This window comes from Delphinapterus leucas, chromosome 3, assembly GCF_059928025.1.
Source record: "Delphinapterus leucas isolate spDelLeu-1000000601 "Yukka" chromosome 3, BTC_Dleu_Yukka2, whole genome shotgun sequence".
Taxonomy (NCBI): Eukaryota; Metazoa; Chordata; class Mammalia; order Artiodactyla; family Monodontidae; genus Delphinapterus; species Delphinapterus leucas.
Window position 1 is genome coordinate 115,650,838 of NC_143131.1, and position 27,506 is coordinate 115,678,343.

Sequence of the window (27,506 nt, forward strand, 5' to 3'; positions counted from 1 at the left end):
TAGAGGATAAATCCAAGGAGAAACACACCAAGACACATATTAATCAAACTATCAAAAATTAAATACAAAGAAAAAATATTAAAAGCAGCAAGGGAAAAGCAACAAATAATATACAAGCGAATCCACATAAGCTTAACAGCTGATCTTTCAGCAAAAACTCTGCGAGCCAGAAGGGAGTGGTAGAACATATTTAAAGTGATGAAAGGGAAGAACCTACAACCAACATTACTCTACCCAGCAAGGATCTCATTCAGTTTCGATGGAGAAATGAAAACCTTTATGGACAAGCAAAAGCTAAGAGAATTCAGCACCACCAAACAAGCTTTACAACAAATGCTAAAGGAACTTCTCTAGGCAGGAAACACAACAGAAGGAAAAGACCTAGAATAACAAACCCAAAACAATTAAGAAAATGGTAATAGGAACATACATATCGATAATTACCTTAAATATAACTGGATTAAATTCTCCAACCAAAAGACACAGACTGGCTGAATGGACACAGAAACAAGACCCATATTTATGCTGTGTACAAGAGACCCACTTCAGACCTAGGGACACATACAGACTAAAAGTGAGGGGAGGGAAAAAGATATCCCATGCAAATGAACATCAAAAGAAAGCTGGAGTAGCAATTCTCGTATCAGAGAAAATTGACTTTAAAATAAAGGCTATTACAAGAGACAAAGAAGGACACTACATAACGATCAAGGGTTCAGTCCATGAAGAAGATACAATTGTAAATCTTTATGCACCCAACATAGGAGCATCTCAATACATAAGGCAAATACTAGCAGCCATAAAGGGGAAATCGACAGTAACACAATCATAGTAGGAGACTTTAACACCCCACTTCCACCAATGGGCAGATTATCCAAAATGAAAATATATAATGAAACACAAGCTTTAAATGATACATTAAACAAGATGGACTTAATTGATATTTATAGGATATTCCATACCCAAACAACAGAATACACTTTCTTCTCAAGTGCTCATGGGACATTCTCCAGGATAGATCATATCTTGGGTCACAAATCAAGCCTTGGCAAATTTAAGAAAATTGAAAACGTATCAAGTATGTTTTCTGACCACAACGCTATGAGACTGGATATCAATTACAGGAAAAAGTCTGTGGAAAATACAAACACATGGAGGCTAAACAATACACTACTAAATAACCAGGAGAGCACTGAAGAAATCAAAGAGGAAATCAAAAAATACCTAGAAACAAATGACAATGAAAACACGACAACCCAAAACATATGGGATGCAGCAAAAGCAGTTCTAAGGGGGAAGTTTATACCAATACAATCCTACCTCAAAAAACAAGAAACATCTCAAATAAACAACCTAACCTTACACCTAAAGCAATTAGAGAAAGAAGAACAAAAAACCCCACAAAGTTAGCAGAAGGAAAGATATCATAAAGATCAGATCAGAAATAAATGAAAAAGAAATGAATGAAACAACAGCAAAGATCAATAAAAGTAAAAGCTGGTTCTTTGAGAAGATAAACAAAATTGATAAACCATTAGCCAGACTCACCAAGAAGAAAAGGGAGAAGACTCAAATCAACAGAATTAGAAATGAAAAAGGAGAATTAACAACTGACACTGCAGAAATACAAAGGATCATGAGAGATTCCTACAAGCAACTACATGCCAATAAAACGGACAACCTGGAAGAAATGGACACATTCTTAGGAAAGCACAACCTTCTGAGACTGAACCAGGAAGAAACAGAAAATATGAACAGACCAATCTCAAGCACTGAAATTGAGACTGTAATTAAAAATCTTCCAACACACAAAAACCCAGGACCAGATGGCTTCACAGGAGAATTCTATCAAACATTTAGAGAAGAGCTAACACCTACCCTTCTCAAACTTTTCCAAAAAATTGCAGAGGGAGGAACACTCCCAAACTCATTCTATGAGGCCACCATCACCCTGATACCAAAACCAGACAAAGATGTCACAAAGAAAGAAAACTACAGGTAAATATCACTGATGAACATAGGTGCAAAAATCCTCAACAAAACACTAGCAAACAGAAGCCAACAGCACATTAAACGGATCATACACCATGCTCGAGTGGGGTTTATCCGAGAAATTCAAGGATTCTTCAATATACGCAAATCAATCAATGTGATACACCATATTAACAAATTGAAGGATGAAAACCACATGATCATCTCAACAGATGCAGAAAAAGCTTTCAACAAAATTCAACACCCATTTATGATAAAAACCCTCCAGAAAGTAGGCAGAGAGGGAGCTTACCTCAACATAATAAAGGCCATATATGACAAGCCCAGAGCCAACATCATTCTCAAGGATGAAAAACTGAAACCATTTCCACTAAGATCAGGAACAAGACAAGGTTGCCCACTCTCACCCTATTATTCAACATAGTTTTGGAAGTTTTAGCCATAGCAATCAGAGAAGAAAAAGAAATAAAAGGAATCCAAATCGGAAAAGAAGAAGTAAAGCTGTCACTGTTTGCAGATGACATGATACTATACATAGAGAATCCTAAAGATGCTACCAGAAAACTACTAGAGTTAATCAATGAATTTGGTAGAGTAGCAGGATACAAAATTAATGCACAGAAATCTCTTGCATTCCTATACACTAAAGATGAAAAATCTGAAAGAGAAATTAAGGAAACACTCCCATTTACCACTGCAACAAAAGGAATAAAATACCTAGGAATAAACCTACCTCAGGAGACAAAAGACCTGTATGCAGAAAATTATAAGACACTGATGAAAGTAATTAAATATGATACAAACAGAATGAGAGATATACCATGTTCTTGGATTGGAAGAATCAACATTGTGAAAATGACTATGCTACCCAAAGCAATCTACAGATGCAATGCAATCCTTGTCAAACTACCAATGGCATTTTTCACAGAACTAGAACAAAAAATTGCACAATTTGTATGAGAACACAAAAGACCTCGAATAGCCAAAGCAATCTTGAGAAAGATAAACAGAGCTGGAGGAATCAGGCTCCCTGACTTCAGACTATACTACAAAGCTACAGTAATCAAGACAGTATGGTACTGGCACAAAAGGAGAACTATATATCAATGGAACAGGATAGAAAGCCCAGAGATAAACCCATGCATGTATGGTCGCCTTATTTTTGATAAAGGAGGCAAGAATATACAATGGAGAAAAAACAGCCTCTTCAATAAGTGGTGCTGGCGGAACTGGACAGCTGCATGTAAAAGAATGAAATTAGAACACTCCCTAACACCATACACGAAAATAAACTCAAAATGGATTAAAGACCTAAATATAAGGCCAGACACCATAGAACTCTTAGAGGAAAACATAGGCAGACATTCTATGACATAAATCACAGCAAGATCCTTTTTGACCCACCTCTTCAGAGTAATGGAAATAAAAACAAAAATAAACAAATGGGACCTAATGAAACATAAAAGCTTTCACACAGCAAAGGAAACCATAAACAAGAGGGAAAGACAACCCTCAGAATGGGAGAAAATATTTGCAAATGAAGTGACAGAGTATTAATCACCAAAATTTATAAGCAGCTCATGCAGCTCAATATCAAAAAAACAAACAGCCCAATCCAAAAATGGGCAGAAGACCTAAGTAGACATTTTTCCAAAGAAGATGTACAGATTGCCTGAAAACACATGAAAGGATGCTCAACATGACTAATCATTAGAGAAATGCAAATCAAAACTACAGTGAGGTATCACCTCACACCAGTCAGAATGGCCATCATCAAAAAATCTAAAAACAGGGCTTCCCTGGTGGCGCAGTGGTTGAGAGTCCACCTGCCGATGCAGGAGACACGGGTTCGTGCCCCAGTCCGGGAAGATCCCACATGCCGCGGAGCGGCTGGGCCCGTGAGCCATGGCTGCTGAGCCCGCGCGTCCAGAGCCTGACCTCCGCAATGGGAGAGGCCACAACAGTGAGAGGCCCGCGTACAAAAAAAAAAAAAAATCTACAAACAATAAATGCTGGAGAGGGTGTGAAGAAAAGGGAACCCTCTTGCACTGTTGGTGGGAATGTAAATTGATACCGCCACTATGGAGAACAGTATCGAGGTTCCTTAAAAAACTAAAAGTAGAACTACCATACGACCCAGCAATCCCACTACTGGGTATATACCCTGAGAAAACCATAATTCAAAAAGAGTCATGTAGCACAACGTTCACTGCAGCATTATTTACAATAGCCAGGACATGCAAGCAACCTAAATGTCCATCGACTAATGATTGCATAAAGAAGATGTGGCACATATATACAATGGAATATTACTCAGCCATAAGAAGAAATGAAATTGAGTTATTTGTAGTGAGGTGGATGGACCTAGAGTCTGTCATACAGAGTGAAGTAAGCCAGAAAGAGAAAACAAGTACCATATGCTAACACATATATATGGAATCAAAAAAAAAAAATGGTTCTGAAGAACCTAGGGGCAGGACAGGAATAAAGACACAGACGCAGAGAATAGACTTGAGGACACGGGGACGGGGAAGGGTAAGCTGGGATGAAGTGAGAGAGTGGCATGGACTTATATATACTACCAAATGTAAAATAGATAGCTAGTGGGAAGCAGCCCCATAGCACAGGGAGATCAGCTCGGGGCTTTGTGACCACCTAGAGGGGTGGGATAGGGAGGGTGGGAGGGAGACGAAAGAGGGAAGAGAGATGAGGATATATGTATATGTATAACTGATTCACTTTGTTATAAAGCAGAAACCAACACACCATTGTAAAGCAATTATACTCCAATAAAGATGTTAAAAAGAAAAAAGAAAAAAGCAAGCCTATTGGGGGGCTGTGTGTGTGTGTGTGTGTGTGTGTGTGTGTTCTTGCTTTACGTATTTCTGCAGGACTGAAGGCAGATGTAGCCTGAATTCAAAGGCTCCTTCTGTCATCTGTAAAATCCTAAGCCCACTGAATGCTGGGAATGGGTGGGGAGTAAGGGACAAAGGCTTTAACAACCCTGAAGAGGAGGGGAGAGACTCCCCCTGGGCTGGAGAAATAGAAAGACACACTCTCGGAAGGAACGGTGGCCTAGTGGTCTTGAGGCAGCAGAACCCCACACCAGTACTCTCGGCCTGGCAAAGACACCCACGCCCCACGGAGCATGGAAGCAGACAACCCCCAGCCCCGCCAACCTCAAGGAACCTCCAAGGATTATCGTAGGGAGGATGTCAGTGGCAACCAGAAGACTAAAGGTACAGCCCCTGTCTTCTTAGCTAGAAGCTTCCTGGATCCTGAGGTCACCCCAGGAGGAGGAAGGGCCACCATAATCACCAGGAAGGGATTTTCTGTTCATCTGCTCAGATGAGGACTCAGAGTCAAATAAAGTTGATTCAAAGGAAACTAAGATATTAACTCTCTTTGCAAATATGTGTTTGAGAACTGAGATTCATACCACAGCAAGAGTTCTTACACCACGTACCATATAAGACACAGATACAAACACCTGCTCCCCCTCTCTCCCTTGTCCCCCAGTCAGAGATCAGGTACCCCAGATCTGCTGGCTGGAGAGGACCTCACAGCCTGCGGCTTACCTGGGGAGCAGGTGCTTACGGCTGACACACAGGGCAGTCTGGTAGTCCTGGGTCACACACACCTTGTGAGGGCTGCATTTCACCTTTAGGCAGGGGTCTTTGGATGGGTCCAGAGCTGAGGCAAAAAGAACATGAAAAGAGGAGTTAGGACCTCCAGGGAAATCTAATTTCTATTTCTACTCAAATATACAAGAGGGAAATAAACAGACCACGTGTTTGCACCCTGCACTGTTTACTTAGGCTGGCGGGGATTGGAATGAAAACCCACACCGGGGGCGAATTCTGTGTCTATTCCACGCGGTTTTCTTCAACGTCACGAGAGTGATTCTTTTGTGCTTTGGGGAGTTTCCGTATCTTCATCTTGGCCAGGAATTACTTTTAAAAATCCTTTAGAACCTTGTGTGTTCAGAGGACCAAAAGCCACATTTCCCTCTTTGGTTATTTGTCTGCTATTGCTTTTTATGACTTTGTGCCCAATTTTACTTATTTCCTACAATAGAAAGTCCCAGAGGACGGAGTTTTTTGGCTTCAGCTGCATCAACACGGACTGTGAGCACAAAGAAGCCATTTTAAGTTTTGTGAAGAACTTCAGGATGAACAAGACAGTTTTGAGCCACACAAACTTATGACATAAACGGGTGGGGGGAAAGGCTGACACATAAATATTTATTGTGCAAAGGAGAATTAGATAAGGGTCATGATAGGCATATAAAATGATAACAGAGGTTGAGAGAAAAAGAGAGATCAATTTCTGGGGCAAGGATTAATGAGGCATTAATATGTGAATTGGATCTTAAGGGATGGGCAGGATTTTAGAAAGCAAAGCTAGAAAAGGCAATCTAGGGAGGGCGGCCAGCACACTCCAAGGTAGACAGGCGTGGCTGGGCAATCCTAAGATATTTAGTCTGACTAGAAAGTGGGCTTTGTGGGTGGAAATAATGAGGGCGGGGGTTGATTCGACCAAGTCACTGGAGAAGGGTCTCCAAAGCCAGCAGATCATACCCTGCAGCATTTCCTAGAACAGGCAGGGCAGCGGGCCCCTGGCTAAGCAACACTCCACAGGTTGAGGTGTACACGCTCATCAGGGCAGACAAGAGGCCACAGGAAATCCTCTGCCAAACAAAAACAACGGTGCCATCTCCCAGCTCTGCGTCCTAGAGCCGATCAGGTGGTCAATCTGTCATAACTGCTCTCCACAGCCAGGCGAGGTCATGCTCCCCACGCAAACGTTCAGTTAAACAAATCGGCGTCCCAAGCAGGGACAGCAAAACTGCTACAAGAAATGGGAGGACTCCCATCAAACCCTGGGCCCCTCAGCAACCATGATCCCCCTGCACTTAGAGGAAGTCAGGATTCCTGTCATACCGCCCAGGCCCAGAATCGCAATGCCATTTTCTTCCCACGGCTGCTGGGAATTCCTCAAGGGACCTGAACACACTACACCCGAAGGTATTTCTTTCTGGGGCTTGAACCGCTCAGGGCGGCTCCCTCCACTGAAGCAGCTTCAGCCTCCGCAAACAGAAACCAGGGTGTATTCTCAGGCCGGTCAGGTGAGCAACGAGACCCAGGCCATGGTCCCAGGGGAGTCACCTGGCAGAGCTTACTCCCCAGAGGACGTGCCCGGCTGCCTGGTGCTTAGCAGCAGGAGACGGGCTGCAAGAGAGAGAGGCTAAAGCCCCAGGGACAGGGTGCTCACTCCGAGCTCCTAAGCTAAGGGCTTCGCCTCTGGAAAGTGAGTAGCTGGGGGCCTGTGTCTGCCCTCAGAGCCCTCCGAGGCTGGGCCTTCCAGAAGCTTGCAGCAGGAACTTCCTGGTCCCAGGTGGAGCTCTCTTGCCTCCTGAGACGTCCTCACGAGAAGCCAGGAGGCTGGTGCGTCTCAGGCCAGTGGCCTTCTCCTTGTGCTTTGCCCTCCACCTTCGCCCCAGGGCAGCAGTCCAGCCAGCTGTGACTTGCTTTCCAGGACTCAAGCAGCACCGAGCTAACAATGAATGGCCATGAGATGGCTGCTGAGGAAGACCATGCTGGCCCTTCACTGCCCCTTCTCACACTTCTGGCCACCACAGGATGAAGACATCCCTGGCAGCCCGGGCCACAGGTACCAAGTGAGGCATTTCCTGACAGGTGTCAAGCGCTGTAGAACGCTTGGGATTTTCACTGGAGTGGATCTCAGAGATGGCAAACACCAGGCTGGCCTAGGGTCTCAAAATCTGCAGGACCATATGACAAGATTTGTTGCCAAATTTGAGCTTCTTCTTGCTTTTGCAGCCAACTTCACAGACATGCAATGTCCACACTGGGATCCAGATGGCCTCAAGGGGCAGTGCAATCTCAAGGAGAGTAAGTCAGCTGAGCACAGCAGGGAGGAGCCCAGTGATCAAGGTGAATTCTGCCTTCACTGCTTCCTGACCTTCTATACCTCAATTTTCTCTTCTGTGAAATGGGATAATAGCAGTCCCTACTATCACTTTTGGTTATCAAGAGGATGACATGAATTCATCATTGTAAGTGCTGAGAACAGACCTGAAACATGTGAAGCACCTCACAGGTGTTTGTTATTTGTTGTGTGCCTGGATTTTGTTCGCAGAGTGAACAGTAAGCCTCAAAAATAACCAGAACAATAGCTCACACGCATCCAGTGCTTTTGACATGCAGGCAGTGAACGAAGCCCTCTAACTGGATTACCGCACTTAATTCTCGCAAACACCCGAGGCAGCGGCTGCCATTCCTGTGCCCGTTGTACAAAGAAGATGAGAGGGGCGGACGGTATGTGACATCTGGTCGGTTGACTCCAGAACCCAAACTCCTCACCACGATACACCAGCGGCATGAAAATCACCTAGAGTCTCCTTTAAAAGGTGGATGTGGGGTCCCACCTTACACCAAGTATTGAGCCCAGATGTGCCATGCTCCTGAGAGGCCTTCAGGGCAGGCTGAGACTTAAGGAGTAAAAGTAAAGGGAAGCCAGGCGGTCTGGCTGGCTGGGCCACACAGGATGCCCCGATGCACCATACACGGCCCCAGTGCCCCCCGGAAGGTGGGGATGCCAACCCTGGGCAGTTGTGCCCTCTGCCCACCCCCTCTAAAGTGCAGCAACCCCCCAAAGGAGTCACCTGACCAGTGGCTGTCAATTTTTTTTCTGCAACCTTGCTACATCTGTCACCCTACCATTAGGCTAATACTATAGATCACCCTCCTCCAATTCTTAAGGCTAACGTTTCTTAAAAAAACAAAAAAAAAAACTCCAACCAGAAATACTAATAAATAAAAATCATCAGCTATTTAACTTCATACACATACTTACTTAACAATTTGCATATAGAAATCAAGTCTGCTAAAAATTAATTACCAGGGTCTGAATACTTCCAACATGCATGGGAATTATTTAGAGTAAATGAACTTCACAGCACAACAAAACAGTAACAAATCAAGCTGTCAGCGTTTACTTAATCACCAGGACGCATCTTGTTTTTGAAAAACAGCAGTACTGGAATTGAAAGGGGATGAGGATGGTAAAGGAGCGTGCCACTTCCATGTAAATGCTGCCTCTCAAATACACTTCTCCCAGCAGCCCCGAGGCTCGCGGTGACTGAAAGGCACCCACACCTGTACTGGGCAGGGCTGCGCGGCTCCACTTTCTAGAGGAAATGATAGAAGATCAGAATAATAAGTGGCATTTGAGAGGCCCTTTAATAAGGTGCAGGGAAATTGTGCAGGTGAGGAGGTAGGGAGAGAGGGCTGAGAGTTCATGATAACCTTTACCAGGGGTAGAAGCTTCCTCGTCAAGGTGCTAATGATTTCTGGAAACTGCGCTCCAAGCTCCTCTCTTCCCCAGCGCATGCTTGATGATAGGACGCATCACTCCCCACAAGATGCCAAAGCCCTGCGTCCCCTCTACCTCTTCTACCATAATACCTGCAGGACTCATGTGGACTCAAACAAGAGACTAGGGCTTCCCTGGTGGTGCAGTGGTTGAGAGTCCGCCTGCCGATGCAGGGGACACGGGTTCGTGTCCCGGTCCGGGGGGATCCCACATGCCGTGGAGCGGCTGGGCCCGTGAGCCATGGCCGCTGAGCCTGCGCTTCCGGAGCCTGTGCTCCGCAACGGGAGAGGCCGCAACAGTGAGAGGACGGCATACCGCAAAAAAAAAAAGAAGAGACTATGCCTAACACAGAGCAGATACCCACGGGAGGTTAATTTCATCTTTCCCGCCCACATACAAAAACCAATCAAGTGTCAACTAGCATAGGATACATGTCCAATTAATTTTTTCAATAATTTTTACAAAAACTTTTTTCAAAGGGAAAAAGAAAACAAGAATGAATTAATTTAAACAGAAATTTGTCAAGCTGAAAAACATCAAATTCAAAAGCCAGTTAATTACAATCTTCATGTAAGCTTTTTTTGAAAGTAATTTTATTTTTTAAACTCACTGCTTGGTCTCAATTAAGGCACTGATATTTTAATTATCGTAATTGTTTCTGAACTTGTTTTTCAGTATGAGTTAATTTTTAATTAGCTACGTTGATTTGAAAATTCTGAATCAAGACTTTTTGCTGTCTTTGGGCACATCCTACAAGCTCACTGTCAAACAGTCATAATACCTGGAACAGCAGAGCAGGGTACCACCTCAGAGATGCTAAGATGAGAGAATGTTCCATTTTGTGGGCTGACCGAAGGGTCCCTGAGAGTCACCTGGGCGTGTGACATATGCTTGGGTTTATCCCATTAATATTTGCAGAGCATCAGTTCTGTGCAGGCCCATTTTTTCAGGCTGGAGGCTGGCACTTCTAGAGTGAACGAGATGTCATTCCTGCCCTCCAGAAGCTCACAGCTCAACAGAGGAGACACGCAATATGAGGGTAAGTTCTGTATGTTATGGGAGATGGGGGAGGTACCTCATCCAGCCTTTCAGTGGGTTAGGTGAGACTTCCTGGACAGACTGCTATCTATGGAAAAGTGGGTTTAACCCAGGTAATAGGATGAGGAAGAACATTCTGGGTAAAAAGAAGCTCCCATTCTAGATGTAAGAGAAATTGTGGCAAGTCTGGGGAATGGCAACGTTTCATCAGGCCGGCAGCAGGCTGCAGCAGGGGTGGTGTGAGACACGACTACAGAGAGAGACTACAGAGAGTGGCAGCATGATCATGGGGGGCCTTGAAACCACAATGAGGACTCTGGGGAGGGGGGGCCGTGGCCACCAACTCCCACAGTGACGTCAAATATGGCACACCCTCCCATGCTGAAGTTGGTGGAGAGGGGGTAGGAAGAGAGAACGCTTTATACACATTTTACATGGAAACTGGTCCTTTGATAAGAACAGACAAACTCTACACCACTCGTACCCTCCAAATGAGAGGGGGTGTCGAGTGGAGGGCCCAGTAGTCAACTCTTCGTGCCCCCTTTCCTCCTTTGAGGAACCTCCATGACCCCTTTTCCTGGGGATATTAAGCTACCTGGTGAGACCAAGGAGCAAAGATTTAATCCAAAAACACCATGTGAACTTGTGGTCCACTCCTGTGACTTGTGGAAACTTCCTCTGACAAAAGGTCACTCAATTTTCAAAGAGTTGACAAATTAATGACTGCTTGTTGTCTCCTTCTTCCTTTTAACGTTGCTCTCTGCCCGAATCGTGCTCATGTGAGGTTCATCTGAAGAGCGAAAACGCTCCCAGTGATTCATTAGGAGCGGCTTAATGGAAGACTGACAAAGAAATTACTCCAAACTGCTAAAACCTTGTCAAGCTAAGATCCCAAACATTTATGACTGTTCGTCTGTCCCCATGGTAACCCGTGCATGCATCTTGCTTCCCCCCACCCCCTCCAGAGGGGCTTGTTTACTAGCTGATGACAGAGCCTCACAGAGCACAAACCAGAAGATTCCACCCAAAGGATTTTGCTGGAACCATAGAAGAATGGCAGCTTGGAAATCTTCCATCACTGATCTCAGCTTTCAAATCAGGGGGTTGGCCATGTTCTCTGAAGCCAAACAAAGGGGCCTATTGGCCATGCGTCTAAATAGGACAGATAGGTGAGTGATATAGAAGGCTGAATGTGTGTGTCCAAGGACTGGGAGATGGGAGTGGGTGGGGACATAGGACAGACAAGGACAAAGGGATAAAAAGATGCATCTGACCAAAAATACCCTCCTGGGAAGAGACCTTTTCTTCCCCCTTCAAACCAAGGGTCTGAAGACTCATTTCTTTCTGTTAAAACTAAAAGCATCCTCTCTCTTATATTTGTGTGTGTGTGTGTGTGTGTGTGCGCGCGCGTGTGTGTGTGTTTGCAAGGGGTGGTATAAACTATGAAGAGCCCTTTTGGAGGGCAGTTTTTCAACCATGTCCTTAAATGATAATAACCATTAAGCATAGGTAAATAGGTATTTATTATATCGTTCCCTCAACTTTTTTATATATATGAAAATTTTAATAATAAATGGAAAGAATGGAAAAAAGGAACATCCTATGACCTAGCAGGTGAATGTGTTAAGCAAAAACATGTATCTTAATGATCTACAATAAGGGGAAATTATAAACAACTTGAGGGTCCATCTATATCCATCTGCTCAGACTGCCACAAAATACCAGAGATTGAGTGGCTTGAATAACAGAAACCTATCTTCTCACAGTTCTGGAGGCTGGAAGGCTGAGATCAGGGTGCCAATATGGTCAGTTTCTGGTGAGTGCTCTCTTCCTGACTTGCAGACGACCACCTTCTGTGTCTTCACATGGGTTTCTCTAGGTATACTCAGAGTGACTAAGCTCTCTGACACCTCTTCTTATAATGATACCTATCCTACTGTATCAGGGTCCCACCCTTAAGACCTCATTTAACCTTAATTACTTCCTTAAAGGCTCCATCTCCAGAAACAGCCATAGTGAGGATTATGGCTTCAACACAAGCATTCATTCCATCACACCATCTACAGGGAAATGGTTACCTTAACTACAAGATGTCCATTTATGAGATACTGTCCACCTACTATAAAGGAAGAAGTAGGTTTATATGTATTAACATAGGTAGATGTTCATGGTGCATTAAGTGAAAAAGGAAGGTAAAGATGAGAAAACTGATTTGAAAAAGATAAGTAACTTTCTGACAATACACGGCTAATAAATGGCAAAGCCAGTACTCAAAACCAGGTCTGTCTACATCAAAGGAGATGTCCTTTCCCTTTCCTATCGTGCTTCCCTTGAAAAGAAGCACCAGCCCCAACCTCCACCCATTCACACAGAGGACATCCTCCTGAATGTCCCCTATCTCCTGGGGCCATCCCTGCAACAAGCTGTGAATCAATTCAGATGCCCTATGGCTGCGGGCCACCACCACTGCAGCCTGTCACTGAGTAGTCTAGAAACATTACCCACAAAAGGCAGAGTCTCCTGCTTCCTGGAGAATCTCTACAGCAGGGAGACAATGACAAGTCACAACCATCGCTGGAGGCAAGAGCAAGTGTCCAGCCTTGTGAGAGTATGGCACTTCTGCCTCTGAGATGTAAGAGTTAAGGATGCCCTATGCTGGGCTAGAAGTAATAGCAGCGGCAGGGAAGAGCTTTAATCCCCTGCTCATGTGCAAAGCGAGACATTATAAGCAACCACCGATAAGTCCCACATGGCTAATTTACACATCCTGATCATTAGAAACGAACGTGTTCAGAGGGGTCTACTAGGGCAGCCGTGACAGTAGGCGCCATAATATCACAGGCCACAAAATGTTATTAGCCTGGCCAGTCAATGCTCTCTCTCAAAGCTCTCATCCCACACCTTCTCCCGTTCCCCCAGCTGCTCTGGGATGGTGAAAGCAAGGACGCTCGCTCTGCGTTTTCACCAAGAAACTGATTTCCCTTCAAAAGTGGGATGGAGGAGAGGAAGAAAAAGGAGAGGAGAGGAGAAGAATTAAGTGGAGAAAAGGGAAGAAAAGAGCATTTTATTACATAAAGCGTCACCTCGTCAGGGGCCTGACAGAGACAGTAACATCCACCGACCTGTAAAATAATGTACTATTATTCTAATTCACCATTGAGGTAACTGATATACAGATCAGTTTAATATGAATTTACTAATAAGGAAATTGCCACAGGGATGTTAAGTAACTTGTCTGTGGTCACACAGCTGCTAAGTCTGGATTTCAATCTAGGTGAGTCTCACACCAGAGATGATACTTGGAGCCACTACACCACTCACAGAAACAGCTTATGATGGGGGTAAAAGTCAGGACTACAGTGCCAAGCAGTAGCATATGGAACCCCTCTGTCCACCTCCCCCAAGAATCATGTCACCCATAGGATCCCCAAGAGAACTTCTCACTGTGAAGAAAACATTGTACCAACTGAAGTCAAAGCCAACTGCTTGGATGTGTAAATAAACTTATATGATTTTTATAATGAATACAAAAGTCAACGTTTCTTTCCAAGGCAATGCTGATGTCCAGTGAACTTAACACTCTCTCTCTCTGACATAAGAAACAACATGGAACAAGTGAACCTCGTCGTTCCTTCTGTGAGTGGGTTTTGTGAAGCATCTATATGGTCCATGTCACTGGGGAAACGCAGGATGGCTGGTGGTGACATGGGACAGGACCAGGCAGCATGATCAATGGGACCTGAGAGTAGTCAAAACTCTCAGTAGAGGGACAAGACACCATGCACAGAGAAGTCTTAATGTTCTCATCCATCAAAATGGCCAGAATTTATTAAAATGTTGTAATAGTTGAAGCGCTTGGGTTCTATTTCATTGTAATTGACAGAAATTATTCATAAGACATTTATGAACAAAGGAGACTGAATTACTTAAGACCAGTTCCATAACCTAAGAAAATAAGAGGATACAAAAAGCACAATAAAAATCAAATATTTCCAGGAAAAAGGCATACTTAAAAGAGTGCTATAGCTCATAAAGTCTATCTTTTGTACCTGCTCCTCACTTCAATGCAATTAAAATTCCTGTAAAACACATAGCTTTCCTCAGAGAACTAACTCCTTTGGTGCTAGTGAGCATGATTCTGCCATTATTCTGCAGCCGTCGTAAGAATGTGGAGATTCAGAAACTCCACTAATTTCCAAAAAAAAAAAAATTAGTGCACCTAGAAGATTGCCCAAGGGTTTGGATCAGAGAGGTGTGGGTTTGAGAGGAGAGACACAGCTGGCTACTTCCTGCTGATGTGATCTTGACGGGTCACTCACCTCTTTAGGATTCAGTTGCAGACCAACAAATCTACCTCACTGGGGTGTCATGAGGATCTGACAAGATATCAAAGAAAGGTGCTGAGCACAGGGCCTGGAATATGGTGTATGTTTTCATCCTCGCCACCAGCTCTTCAGATAAAGAAAGGGGATGTACACCAAGGGCAAGTGACCCCAGGTATTTCAGAGACTCAAGATCCTGGAGCTATGATGCTGTTCAGCCTTTCCAATCCCAAATATTAGACTCATCTCCACAGGAAAAAACATTAAAATTTCTTTTTGAACATCAAGCTCAGGGCCCAGTTTACCCAGAACACTTCTGCTGATCAACCAGATCTTCACCACTGCTGAAGCCAGAGTATGACAACTAAGGCATTCATATATCTCTAGTAGGGCTGTGCTCCGCTTTATCTCATCTCAGAGATTGTAAGGTCTAGAAATGAAGAATAAAAACCTTTCCTTCCCCTAAATTATGTCCACCAAGAGTACAACCTACATGGTCATACTCTTTTTTTTTTTTCTCTCTCTTTTTCAAGAGAAGGTCTTTGGGCTTTGAAAAGTTTCTACTGGAGAGTCAAGGAGTTTGAGTCTTAAGGTATCCTAAGGGCCTACATTCAAGAGCCACTGGTAAAAGGCTAGAAAAAGAGGGAATAATTAAGGGAAGAGAATCTGGCAGACACTGTTGATCCCAGCAGCCAAGGGCTTGAGTCCAGGAAGGTTGGTAACATGTGGTAGGCTGGGGATAAATGGGCAGCAAGGTTCATCCAGGCAGGTTTGGTGGACAAAGATGGTGCTTTCCAATCCTCAGCCAGAGGATGTCCACCTACCTGGCCTGTTTCTGCCTTGCCGTAGAGAGGCTGGCAGGAACAGGTGTTAACTGAAACCAGAACAGTAAAGTCTCCAGGGAAAGCCTGCCTCAGCTTGGAGATCAAGATGCTCAAGTGACCTCTCAGGGCCTTGCGTAGTGTGGCATCATTCTGAGGGGCAGAACCTCGGTGCAGAGCTCTAGTTAAGTAACATGGTGTTCACTCACTGGACACCCCCCACAAGTCTAAAAATCAGTGGAAGGTGGGGAAACAGGCAGTCACACACCATATGTATCTATCACAGCCTGGTCTCCTTTCCCTGTTTTCCACAATCTAATCTAGTCCTTGCTTCTCAGACTGTGGTGGGCCAAGGAGGATGCACATTCACAGTGACTCTGCCTGCAACATCTATGTTACCAGATGGTAGATAATTTTAAACATTTTTTATTATTAAGTCAGTCACTGGTCTACTATGGAATAAGATGCAAAACTGGATCAAACAGGCTTCAAAAATGTATGGGCTCGGGCTTCCCTGGTGGCGCAGTGGTTGAGAGTCCGCCTGCCAATGCAGGGGACACGCGTTCGTGCCCCGGTCCGGGAAGATCCCACATGCCGCAGAGCGGCTGGGCCCGTGAGCCATGGCCGCTGAGCCTGCGCGTCCAGAGCCTGTGCTCCGCAGCGGGAGAGGCCACAACAGTGAGAGGCCCGCGTACCGCAAAAAAAAAAAAAAAAAAAAAATGTATGGGCTCACAGTGGATTCTGCCCCCTAAACCTCAGAGTAGGTATTTGCTCTCACTTGCCCTTAGGGGTGTTTTAGTAGAAAAGTTTAGTAGAAAAGTTTGAGAAGTGTTTAAAGGGTTTACCGAGTTTAAAGGGTCCTAGGATGAAGCAGAGAGCTCTCCAGGGTAGTGACATCTAAGATGAAAAATCAGTAGCAGTATAAGTACATACAAAGAACCTTCATAAGCAAATTGTTCATTCTTGCAAAGACCAGAAAGCAGCTCCAGGTAAAGCTGGTCTATCCCATGCCCCCTAGAACAGACCCCCTCCTCACCCAACGCCATCTGTCCCAGGGCTCTATCACAGTCCCACTGGTGAAAGGCCCCAAGGTTTTTTTAGAGAACTAAACCTGCAAAATCCAAAGCTTTTTTGAGAGCTTTCAAATGTGTCAAGCGTTGGGTGAGGTTTACAAACGAGCTACAAAGCATTTGCGGCTCTCCAGGTATAACTATGAAAATTAAAGCTGTTATTACTTTCATCCTTCCCACTGTTTTCAGAAACTCTTGGCTCCAGATTTCAAAAGGGGTAATCGGAGACTATTCATTTCTAAATCCTTTCTTTCTCCAATTAGGGCAGATTCATTTCTGCTTTCTTGGGATGGTTCCCAAGGTTATTAAATTCCAGTCCTTAACTGTTAACATTGAAGCAATCGTGACAGAGTTAGCGCTGATTGGAGCTGAGGTTTCTTGGAGCACCTTCTAAGCCGTTAGAAACCCCCTCAAGCTGAGAGGAGAATGCTTGCATCTCCCACCGTAGGTTTCAGTGAGTGCCGTATCATTTAAATCTTGTGTATTCTTGGTCCTCTGGTTTTTGTCTCCCACAACATTCAATCATTTCGAAATACAATTTTCCACATGCATCCAAATAAGCTGAGCAATTCACAGTTCCAACCTCGCTCACAACTGTCTCTCTTTCCTGCCTGTCTCTTCACAAATGTGCCACTCAAGGGCCAATTCCCCACCCCCGCTTGCATCACTAAGCTAAGGCTGGTAGTGCTAATATAAAATATAAATCAGGTCTAAACTGCACATGGAAGACAGATGCAATAATAAATTATGGGCAACTACCTATGAGGTTTCCTTAAGGCAAATGTGGATTAAACACAAGGAGTAAAATATTTCATTTTCATTCTTTAGCAATAAATACTGGGTCCCCAGCAGGTAAGACAGAGTAGGGAGACAATCATCTTTAGATACTATAATGGCTGCGAAGTTTTTTGGTTTTTTTTTTCCCCCACTAAAGGAGGGGAATTGATGTTCTTGTTTTTGTTAAAGTTATGGATTCTAAATTTTTAAAAATATTCTTTTAAGAAAGAGCTTCAGGACTCTCTCTTCCACAGTCTGGCCTCAAACTTCCTCTCCAAAATTTAGTTCCCATTCCCTGCCCATTCTCTCCTCTTCCTCCAATATTTACCCTGCCCTCAGTTACAGTAGACAACTCATAAGCCCTCAAACACCTGTTGTTCTTTCATGCCTCTGGAGTCCAGACTGCAACATCCGATACAAAGAGCCCTTCCATTCTTACAATTACCTTATAAGGCCAGTATTTTCTCCACCTGATGAGAAAAAAATATCAGAACTTGCCTAAGGTCATGCAACTAGTAAGTGGCAAAGCTGGGATGTGACTCTTAAGTCTGTCAAAAATCTAGTAGAAGCCTCAGGAGACCACAGACAATATCTTTCCTCCTCACTCCTGCTTGCCCCTCACCTCCACACAGTCTGGAATATCATGGGGATACTAACGGTTGTTGAATGAGCGCATGAATGGCCCCCAGCCCATGGACTTAATCACTCCTTTGTCTTACTCTGTGAGGCCAGGGCCAAGTCTGGCTCATCATTTCTGAACTCCAAGTCCCCTGACATTATGTCTGCTCCAAGGGATATATTCAGTTAAGGCTGAATAAACTGTCTGTGCCAGGAGTATCTTTCCATAAATCTTTTATTTCTAGGTCACAAAGATTCAGAGCTAGAGGTGTCCCTGGAGCATCTACCTCTAGACAAACATGATTGTATTTAGCACAGGAAAGACTTTAGCCCATCAATTCTGCAAACATTTATGAAACTCATTTTACATGCCAAGTACCGTCCTAAGCACTGGGCATTTGGAGATGGGCAAGACAAAAGAAGCCCTTGCTCTTAAGGAACTGACATTCTCAAAGAGGAATAACAAGAAAGAGAAGGAAGGAAGGAAGGGAAGAAGGGAAAAAGGAAGGGAGGGAGGGAGGGTACGTTAGATAGTACTGAAAGCTAAGCAGCTCATTTTGAAAGAGTGAGGCAAAAGAGAGCTCCTGAGTAGCTCCGATGGATTAAGGAGTCAGGGAACTTGGGTCCATCTTCATGACCACCAAGACATGGCAGGCCAGGGACTGTGCTTCAGTGCAGGGCTCTTGATTGGCTGTTGCTCATGTTGTTGAAGCTAAAGGTGAACAGACTGCAGAGAACCCAAATCTCAGGCTTCCTGGACACGTCTTCGCTCATACAAGCAAATCACCAATACGTGTGTTATGGATGATACGGTGAGGTCAAAGGAGCACGAACTATGGGCTCCAGAAAGATCCCGTTACACATACGAGTTCAGCTCCTTGGGTGCTGTGCGACCCTGGGCAAGTTATGCAGCCTCTCTGAGCTGTAAAGGGGAGGGGTAACATCCCCCTCACATGGTGCTTAGGAGGGCCGCAGGAGACAACTATCAAAAGCTTAACATTACTCTCAGCAAGTAATCAACACATGTTAGTTTCAACTCTTTCCCACAGGATTCCTCTTAAACATTCCTTACAGTGGCACCAGCCCAAACTGGACCCATTTTCCTCTCTAGATTTCTCTACTGGGTCATCTTTAAGCCAAGTGCAGCCTTGAAGTCATCGTGCCTCTATTCTCCACTTCCCAGGGGACCTCCGGAGAGCCACCTCCACTGTCATCCTGGTCTTGCTCTCTGCAGCAGCTCCCGCCTGTGACTGTCTCCCCAGCCCACACCCCTCATCCCCCCTCCCCACACCCCTCATCCCCCCTCCCCCCTCGCCACCCGCTGCGTCAGAAACCTGCTCGCTCCACTCAGCATCCATCACCAACCAGGCAGCCAACGTGGGGAAGGTCACTGGAAGGTTTCCCCCCGCCCCCGCTCCTCTCAGTGAGGTCAAGCTGGAAACGCATACGTGGCACTCCGGAAATACACGGAACAGAGTGAAACGAGAAGACAAATGATGAAAAGAAAGAGATTCCCTTTGTCCTGAACACTGCTTCCCTAAGCAAATGTGTAACAGAGATTTTCTGGCACCAGATCCCAGTGGCTGGGGCTAAATCAGCCATCAGGCCTTTTGTGATCCTGAAAAAGCTAATGAGAAGATGTGTTTCTCTGTAATCCAAACCGTATCCATTTCATGCCCAACTGTTTTTTAAAATGGGCAACAAATCTCTCTGGTGTGTTCCTTCCTCCGACAAACAAAAACTCTGTCTGTTCTCTTTGTGGGCCCTGTCCAACCAAAGGGCCACAGGCCCTGATGCCAATTCAAAGTCGCTGTCACAAAGGCAGCCCCACTGGGCCATCTCACTCCCTCCTAATGAGTTACCCTCACTGGAAGCCAAGCCCAAATCCCAGATTTTGAACTCAGACTGATGACGCAGCCCAGTGATTTTTAACTCATTTCAAAATTGCAAGCTGACAACATTTCAGACTGAATTCACTCCTGTGTCAGGCAATGGCATTAAACAAGATGGAGTATGACAAAGCTTCAACATATACAGGAGAAATTCCCAGAACCACAGAATAAGGGACCTCAGGAGTACCTTCAGGGGGAAGCAGAAGTGCCTTTGCGTCCTGAGAAGTGGGGAGGGACGGTGGTAGGATGACCACCAAGTCTTGCTGCAGAAACGAAGCGACACGTTGGACATGGTCTGATGTACCCCACTGGCATCCGCTACTGTACGTTTCCCATGTCAGAAGTACTGCCTCAACCCATCCCTTCCCCCACCAAGAGCTTCCATATTCATCTCTTAGGGGATAATTCCTTATGGGAACACCTCTCCTTAGCAACCTCTTCCCTATGCGTTCAAGAAGAAATCAATAGGAGAACACAGTTTACTCTAAAGGAGTTTGATATCTAATGATTCACCTACTGATTAAGCACAGACCCTCACTGAGTCCTACTATGTGCCAGCCATCATTCCAGGTGCTGAACAAGAGACAGCCTCTCCCCATGCTTGTGGCACTGCCAGGCCCCTGAGTGATGCCAGGTACCTGCCACATCTGATCTCACAGAATCCCCACAGCAACTCCATGAGACAGGTGGTACCATCGTGCTAGTTTTACAGCTAAGGTAACAGAGGACTTTGTAAAGAAAGGATGCAGAACTTGCTCAGGCATCTAGGGCCAGAAGAGACAGAGCAAGAAATCAGACAGAAGTGGATCCAGAGCCACCTTGCTCCAGAGGCTCCAGAGAGCAGGTCCACATCCCACCGGTGTGCTTTGACCAGCCCAGACAGTGCTTTTAAAGTTTGAATACGTTGTTAGCAGTAATGAATTAGAGGATAACGTAGAGAACTCCAGCACACATTTCTGGGTTACTTTTTAGTAGGAGAGCTGGCCACTTGGGCTTGCATTCCCACGTGGCTGCCTGCTCCACCGTATCTTCTGTGCCCCCTTTACACTCGCTTTCACCTCGGTCCCTTCCTTTCTCCTTCTCTCCTACAGGACTCGCCCGGCTGGTCCTGAAGCCACTAGTGTTTGCATCACCCATGGCTTCATAAGAACATGCCTCGGGCTTCCCTGGTGGCACAATTACTGAGCCTGCGCGTCTGGAGCCTGCGCTCCGCAACAGCAGAGGCCGCGATAGTGAGAGGCCCGCGCACCGCGATGAAGAGTGGCCCCCGCTCGCCGCGACCAGAGAAAGCCCTCGCACAGAAACGAAGACCCAACGCAGCCATAAATAAATAAATAAATAAGAACATGCCTTTTCTTTACAAAATGAACCGCAGCACGATGCAAGTTCTATACTTCCCTCTCTTAGCAAAGGTTCCCAAGACAATCAGGATGAAGTGTTCCTGAAGGGTTCGTCTTCTTTACTTGGAAAGCACGTCATCATTTGCCAAAACAACATGATAATTTTTTTTTTTTTTTTTTTTTAGCTTTAACAGACTAATTTTTCTTCCTTTGAATTTTCGCATCTGTGTAATTAATTTAGCAATCCTGCGTCCTGCAGACTTCTTCCCTCCTAACAGGCTTTACTCTGCTTTTTCTTCTTAGAGTCTTGACCGTGCTGAACAACACTCTTAGTGCTGTCAGGTCCCAGAGGTGACTCTCTGGCAGGGGAGCAACCAAGGGGCCTCATCCCCCCGATATTTTCCTTGAGGTGGGGCATTCACCATCGATGTATCCCCAAGTGGCAGACAAGGACATCTTCTACGTGGCTTCCCACCCTGTATAGGTTTCTGCTATTCGCGTGGCCTGCAATTAACATCCTCTCCACATCACAACCCACAGAAATCCCATTCCCGGGGCACTAATGTCTGGAATGATATGACCAAACAGAAATTCCTTTGGACGAAAGGTTATTAACCAGGGGTCTGTGGACAGGCTTCAGGGGGCCTAAAACCTGCACCCCAAATTTTATGGACATTTTTGTGATGCAAGGGACCCAGCGTGGATGTTTACCTTGAGTCCTTCAATCCCCCTCTTCCTAGCAGCATCCTGTTTTCCTTTACATAGAATCACCTCTCCCCATTGAGTACGGGCTAGGTGGGACAGTGGTTCAAATTGCCTCCTTCCCACTAAAAAGACAGGAGTGATGGGTGCCGTCTGATCCTTGCTCCCCCTGCCCTGGTTCATTCAATCCCAGTGACCTTCCTATGACTCGGCAAGGTGAAGGGGGTCCCCAGGGCAGAGGGGACATTGGGGATCATTAGTCTGTGGTTCCCACTGCCCGACCCTCTGGTGCTGCTTTAGTCCTCTCCAATTTCCAAACCAGGGTTTTCCCACCCGGCCTCTCGCAGCCTCTGTGAGTCTTAGATATTCTTCTCGAGATATCTGAGCCAGGCTGTGCTCCTACCATCCAGAGAACCCTTAAGCAATACAGATTCATGGTCTGTAGAGAACATCACAGGCCCTGTGGTTAGAAACCACAGTTTCAGGGTGTTGAGCAGTCCTTGTTAGTAGAAATGCAGACACATCTGGAAAGTTAATGCACTGAACCATCACTGCTGTGAAGGTGCAGAGTAATTGGGGTGAGCAGACCCTTCTCAACATTATAGCTCTCAGAAGCTGCTCCCTGGAGATGAAAAATACTGTGCGTATCATGGGAATGTGGGTGGTGAGATTTCCGCAGAACACTCCCATGAAGGTCAGCAGGGGAGGGGTTGCTGGCTGTGCCTTAGAAGGGCAGGAGTCCTTGGGGGCACTGTGACGAGGGAGGGTCCTTTAAGAGAGGATAGGCTGGGCTGTGAGAAGACCCCCAGGGCAAACCCCATTCTCCACGGGGTGGGCCTGTGATGACCGGGTCAGGGTACCGGTGACCCGTATACCCAGGATCTCGTTCAGAGAAGGTGAACCATCAACTTGTCAGGTGGTTTTTCAGGCTTCACAGGGGAGAGGTGGCTGCACCGACTCCCAGATTCACAGGCACGGTTCCAGTCATGTGCCTCTTAGTCCTAAGTCGAAAGTTTCAGGCCAGAATCAGGTCCAGCTGAAATAAGGTGTCCACCTTGACCCAGTCACCTACAGCCTGGGATGAGGGGTCTGTTATCAGAAAGCAAGCATGGCTACCAGAAGCCCACCCATGGGAATTTCTCTTCTTCTTTTTGGATGGAGACACAATATTCCTAGAGAATGGGTAATTCTGAGTTGGGAAGATACCTCAAAGGATATCAGCCTCAGGAAGCACTTGAGGCAAGAAAAGACGTGCCTTTTAAAATGGGCTCACCTCTGTCTTGAATAGTCTAAGCCACTGTAACACACTAGAGTTGACCCTTGACATCAAGAGTACGTTGTCTCACCAGTCACCACAGAGAGCTCATTAGGATCATAATCAACTCCCCGATGCTCGAGACAAAGTCCTTCAGGGTATCCCGTGTTCCTCGGGAACCTCTAAACTCTCTCCCCGGGTAAGGCTCGCCTCTGTTCCTGTCAACCTGAGCTCACATTTGTATCTCTTTGGGCTCCGATGGCAATCACTGCTTACGCTGTAAAACCATTACTGCTTTCACCTACACGTTTAGTGATGGTTTGAATTTCCACCAACTTTTATCTTGTGTCACCTACTAGATTGTGAGCTCCTGTCTTATCAACAGGTTTGAGTTGCCTCAGAGCAGCCAGTATCATACTTCCATTGACAAAGTGTTACCACCCAGTTTACAATAAACACATAACACATTGTTTATAATATCCTGGCACCACTGAAAATGTTTTGTCCAAATTGCTTCTGTATTCAAAAATCTCTAGGATGTTCCTACGTCTAAGATGTGAGCAAGATGGAAGATTTTAGAAACCTATCTTTTTCATCAAGTATTCAGTGCCACCACTATCCAATTTCCATGATGTAAGAATAAGATGCAGTAGCTGTCACAGTCTGGGTAAGATCTAAGACTTGTCATTCTCTGTTCTCGTCTTTGGTGATGTATTATACGTGGAATTACCTTGGTGTGAATCCAGAGCCCCGGCACAATATTTGGGCTAGTTTTATATTTCTACTTTTAAGCGGGTAAGAAAGTTGTTTTCTTCTTCTTTTCTTTTCCTCTATCCCCCGGGGGAAAAGAAACCTCTGATCAATACACTCTGCCTATTTGCTCTAGTCTCCTGAGAAAATCGTCTGTCTTCTTACAACACCATCTGAAATAAGCCTAGGGAAGAATTTGGGCTTCCGTCAGGGATTATTTACAGACGACCCCAGCTCAGCACCACCCCTACCCCCGCAAGAGACATTTGACAACGTCTGGAGACAGTGCACGTGTCACAGCTGGGGTTGGGGGGGTGGGGAGCTGGGGAGGATGCTACTGGCATTTAGTGGGTACAGGTCAGGGATGGTGCTAAACATTCTACAATCTATAGGGCAGCCCCTCACAACAAAGAATCATCTGGCCCCAGACGTCCATAGTTCTGAGATTGAGACAGCCTAGCTTAGACAGGCAAGGTGGGTTGGTAGGAGCTATTGTTGGAAACATCCTTTGGGTCTAGATTCATGTCTATGTGGAGGATGAGAAGTGAGCCTGGCAGGAAAAGGAGGCATGAAAAAGAGGGAGCAGGAAAGTGGGGTTTGTCCTTAAAAAGAACCTTCAGAGAACATCTCTGCCCAACATCAGCACTGGAAGGTCATTCATAAATTAATAAACCAAATTCCAGATGACACAATTAAGGAAGTGATGTCCAGAGAGGGGAGGCTAACTTGTCCGAGGTTCCTAAGCCAGCTGCCTGCAGAGCTGAAACTAGAACCTGGTCTCATACTCCCAGCCCACTGCTCCATCTACTCTGTCATGCTGATCCCCAGAAAAAGAGAAAAGGAAATATAGTTCCAAAACTACCGCTGGCCTTTAAATTCATTAAGAGAGATGGGAAGTAAGAAGAGACCTTTCTGACCCAGGAAGGAACCAGACATACAATATGAAGATTGAAAGGCCATGGATTTATTCAACACAAAATATGTATAGCACCTACTATATGCCAGGCTCTGGTTCAGGTGCTGGAAGCACACCAGTGAGTGAAGAGACAAAGCGCCTGCAGTCACGTGACGGACTTTCTGGTGATACGTGCGAGAGTGGCAGGCATGGCCGCCAGGGAAAGGCAGGAAGGCTAAGGCCAAAGATAAATAGAAGGTTAAGGTAAGTCTGGTACCTAATATCCCCTCCAGGGCTCAAAGACCTATCAAAAGGCAAACTCCCTAAGTACCTTTAAAAAGGATGTCATAGGCTGATGCAACATTTTGTTTCAAGCTCTAAAGCTTTCACAGGTCACTAACTATTCCATTACTTAGTACTTACCTAGCAATGCACTACTAGGTAATGCAATAGTAGTAGTAGTAATAATGGCCAGCATTTCCTGGACACGGATATACGTGCAGAGCACTGTGCTCTGCACTTTACATACACCATCCATCTCATTAAATCCTCCTAACAACCCTGTGATGGAGGTATCAGTGCCCTAACTGCTAGATGCAGAAACTGGGGTCAGTGATGTCAAATAACTAGTCCACGGTCACAGAGCTAAAGGAGCTCACACCCTGGTCTGTCTGCCTCCAAGACCTAATGATGAGGCTGGATGACATCACGACTTTCTAAGCTTTCAGCCTAAGACCTACAGTCAGCATGGCGGCCACTCTGCACCAGTGTGGGACTCTCAATTTTCCTGTCCCTCCTACATGGGCCAAACGGCATACCTGCAGTTTATCCATAAGGTCTTATACCAAACAAACAACCATCTTTGTTAAAATACATTGTATTTCTGTCTGTTCAATGTGGCTTCTCAGAAAATTTAAGTTGTCAGCAGACCACCTATGTCAAAGTCAGGTATTTCACACAGACCATAAAAAGGACACATCAGCATGAGGACCACCTTGTATGAAATGTAAATGCTCGCACGCTGTTAAACTCTGAAAAGCAGGGAGGTTAGATGAAGTATTCATTTGCACTTTTGAACACCATCAGGCAAGACAGATTGCTTGCTGCCCCATAAATTTTCATCACCAGATTAAATTTTGTTAATGGGACCAAGAACGTTCAAAATAACCCATTTTTCTATGTGAATATTGGATCTAAATCATTACTCCCCTACCAAATTAAGTTTTGTTTTTGTTTTTTTAATCCCTCTCAAGAATCTCCTCAAAGGGCTACATGCCCAGGCTCACACCTGCTGGGTCTCAAAGAGCAGGAGAGTCCAGGCAACACGGGAGTTAAGACCACAAGCTGACTGACTTCTGCCAGCTCTAGGAATGCCTCATGGATAAATGTGTGAGAACCTCATCCTGCCAACGTTTAGAGAACACCCGCTATGTATCAGAAAATACAGGTGCATTCACACAGGTTGTCTCATTTAAGCCTCCCCAGAAGTCTGGGAAATCAAGAGTTCTCCCATCTCACTGATCAGAAAAACAATGAGGCTCAGAGAGGTTCAGTCACTGCCCTGCGGCACACAGCCAGGACATGGCCAGGCCAAGAGCAAATCTATTGTTCTAAATCCAAGTTCTTGCTCTCCTTTCACAGGTGTTTCCATTACACCAGTCTCTTAAGTGGGGTCAGAATCTAGCTCATGATGGGTGCTCTGTAAAAGTTTGCTGAATAGAGGAAAACGCACTCATGGGTTTTAAGTAACTGAGAGTTACCTGTATTTACATTAAGACAGCTTTCACTTATTCCTGGATCAAAATAGCTGTCATAAAACATTACAAATGACAAAAAGCAAAAAAAAAAAAAAAAAAAAAATGGCAAGAGAGGATAGCCCATGCTGGCACACAGTAGGCATCCAACGGTGTTCCTTGGCCTGCTGAACTCATCGGCTAACAATTCCTACCAAGAGAAACTCACGCTGGAGTCTGAAGTGCCATTCACGTCTGAGAGGGCAGCATGACAACGACCGTACCTTTCTACTAAACATATGTTATCTGTGTGCCTCCAATTATAAAGGTTACTGTGACTTAAATTTCCAGTCAGAGAACCAGAGCAGCTGCTCAAGTGCACCATGCACGTCTTGTATATTAAATCACCAGGGACAGTCTGCCTCTCTGGCCAGAGAATGGCCTGAGCATCTGGGCTTTGAATTGTACGTTTTCCTCCTTCGCTTCCGCAGAACAGCCTTCTCGAGGAATTCAGTGATGACTGCACTGAAACCCTCAGCATTACAGAATGCGGCCCCGGCCTGCAACATCAACAGTTCTCAAGGTTCAAGATGGATTTTAAAAAGTAATAATTCTCCACCAATCTGTAAAAAGGTGGTCAGAATGGCCCTCAGACTGAACCCACAAGAAGTGTCTGATCCTGCAAGCTGATTTCTATGGAAACGTCGATACTTTGCTGTGCCCTTCCATTCATTTTGCTGCCTCGGTGAGGGCAGGATAATGAGGATTTGGAGAATAAGACTCACCTGGTCCATCCCTCCACTAATAGATAGGGGGATAGTAACAGTATACCCGAGCTAGCTTAGTTGCTATGTAGAAAAACCAATTATCCAGCGGTCCCTCTCCCCCGAAGGAGGACGAGCT

General features: G+C 45.3%; 1 protein-coding gene across 1 annotated transcript in view; it reads right to left on the reverse strand.

Annotated features, from left to right (window-relative positions):
* The window catches only part of SPOCK1 (SPARC (osteonectin), cwcv and kazal like domains proteoglycan 1), a 554,568-nt gene that overhangs the window by 167,648 nt on the left and 359,414 nt on the right, over nucleotides 1–27,506 (reverse strand). Inside the window, exon 4 of the mRNA XM_022588868.2 lies at nucleotides 5,571–5,685. Coding sequence (XP_022444576.1) covers nucleotides 5,571–5,685 — 115 coding nt within the window. The remainder of the gene's footprint in view (nucleotides 1–5,570; nucleotides 5,686–27,506) is intronic.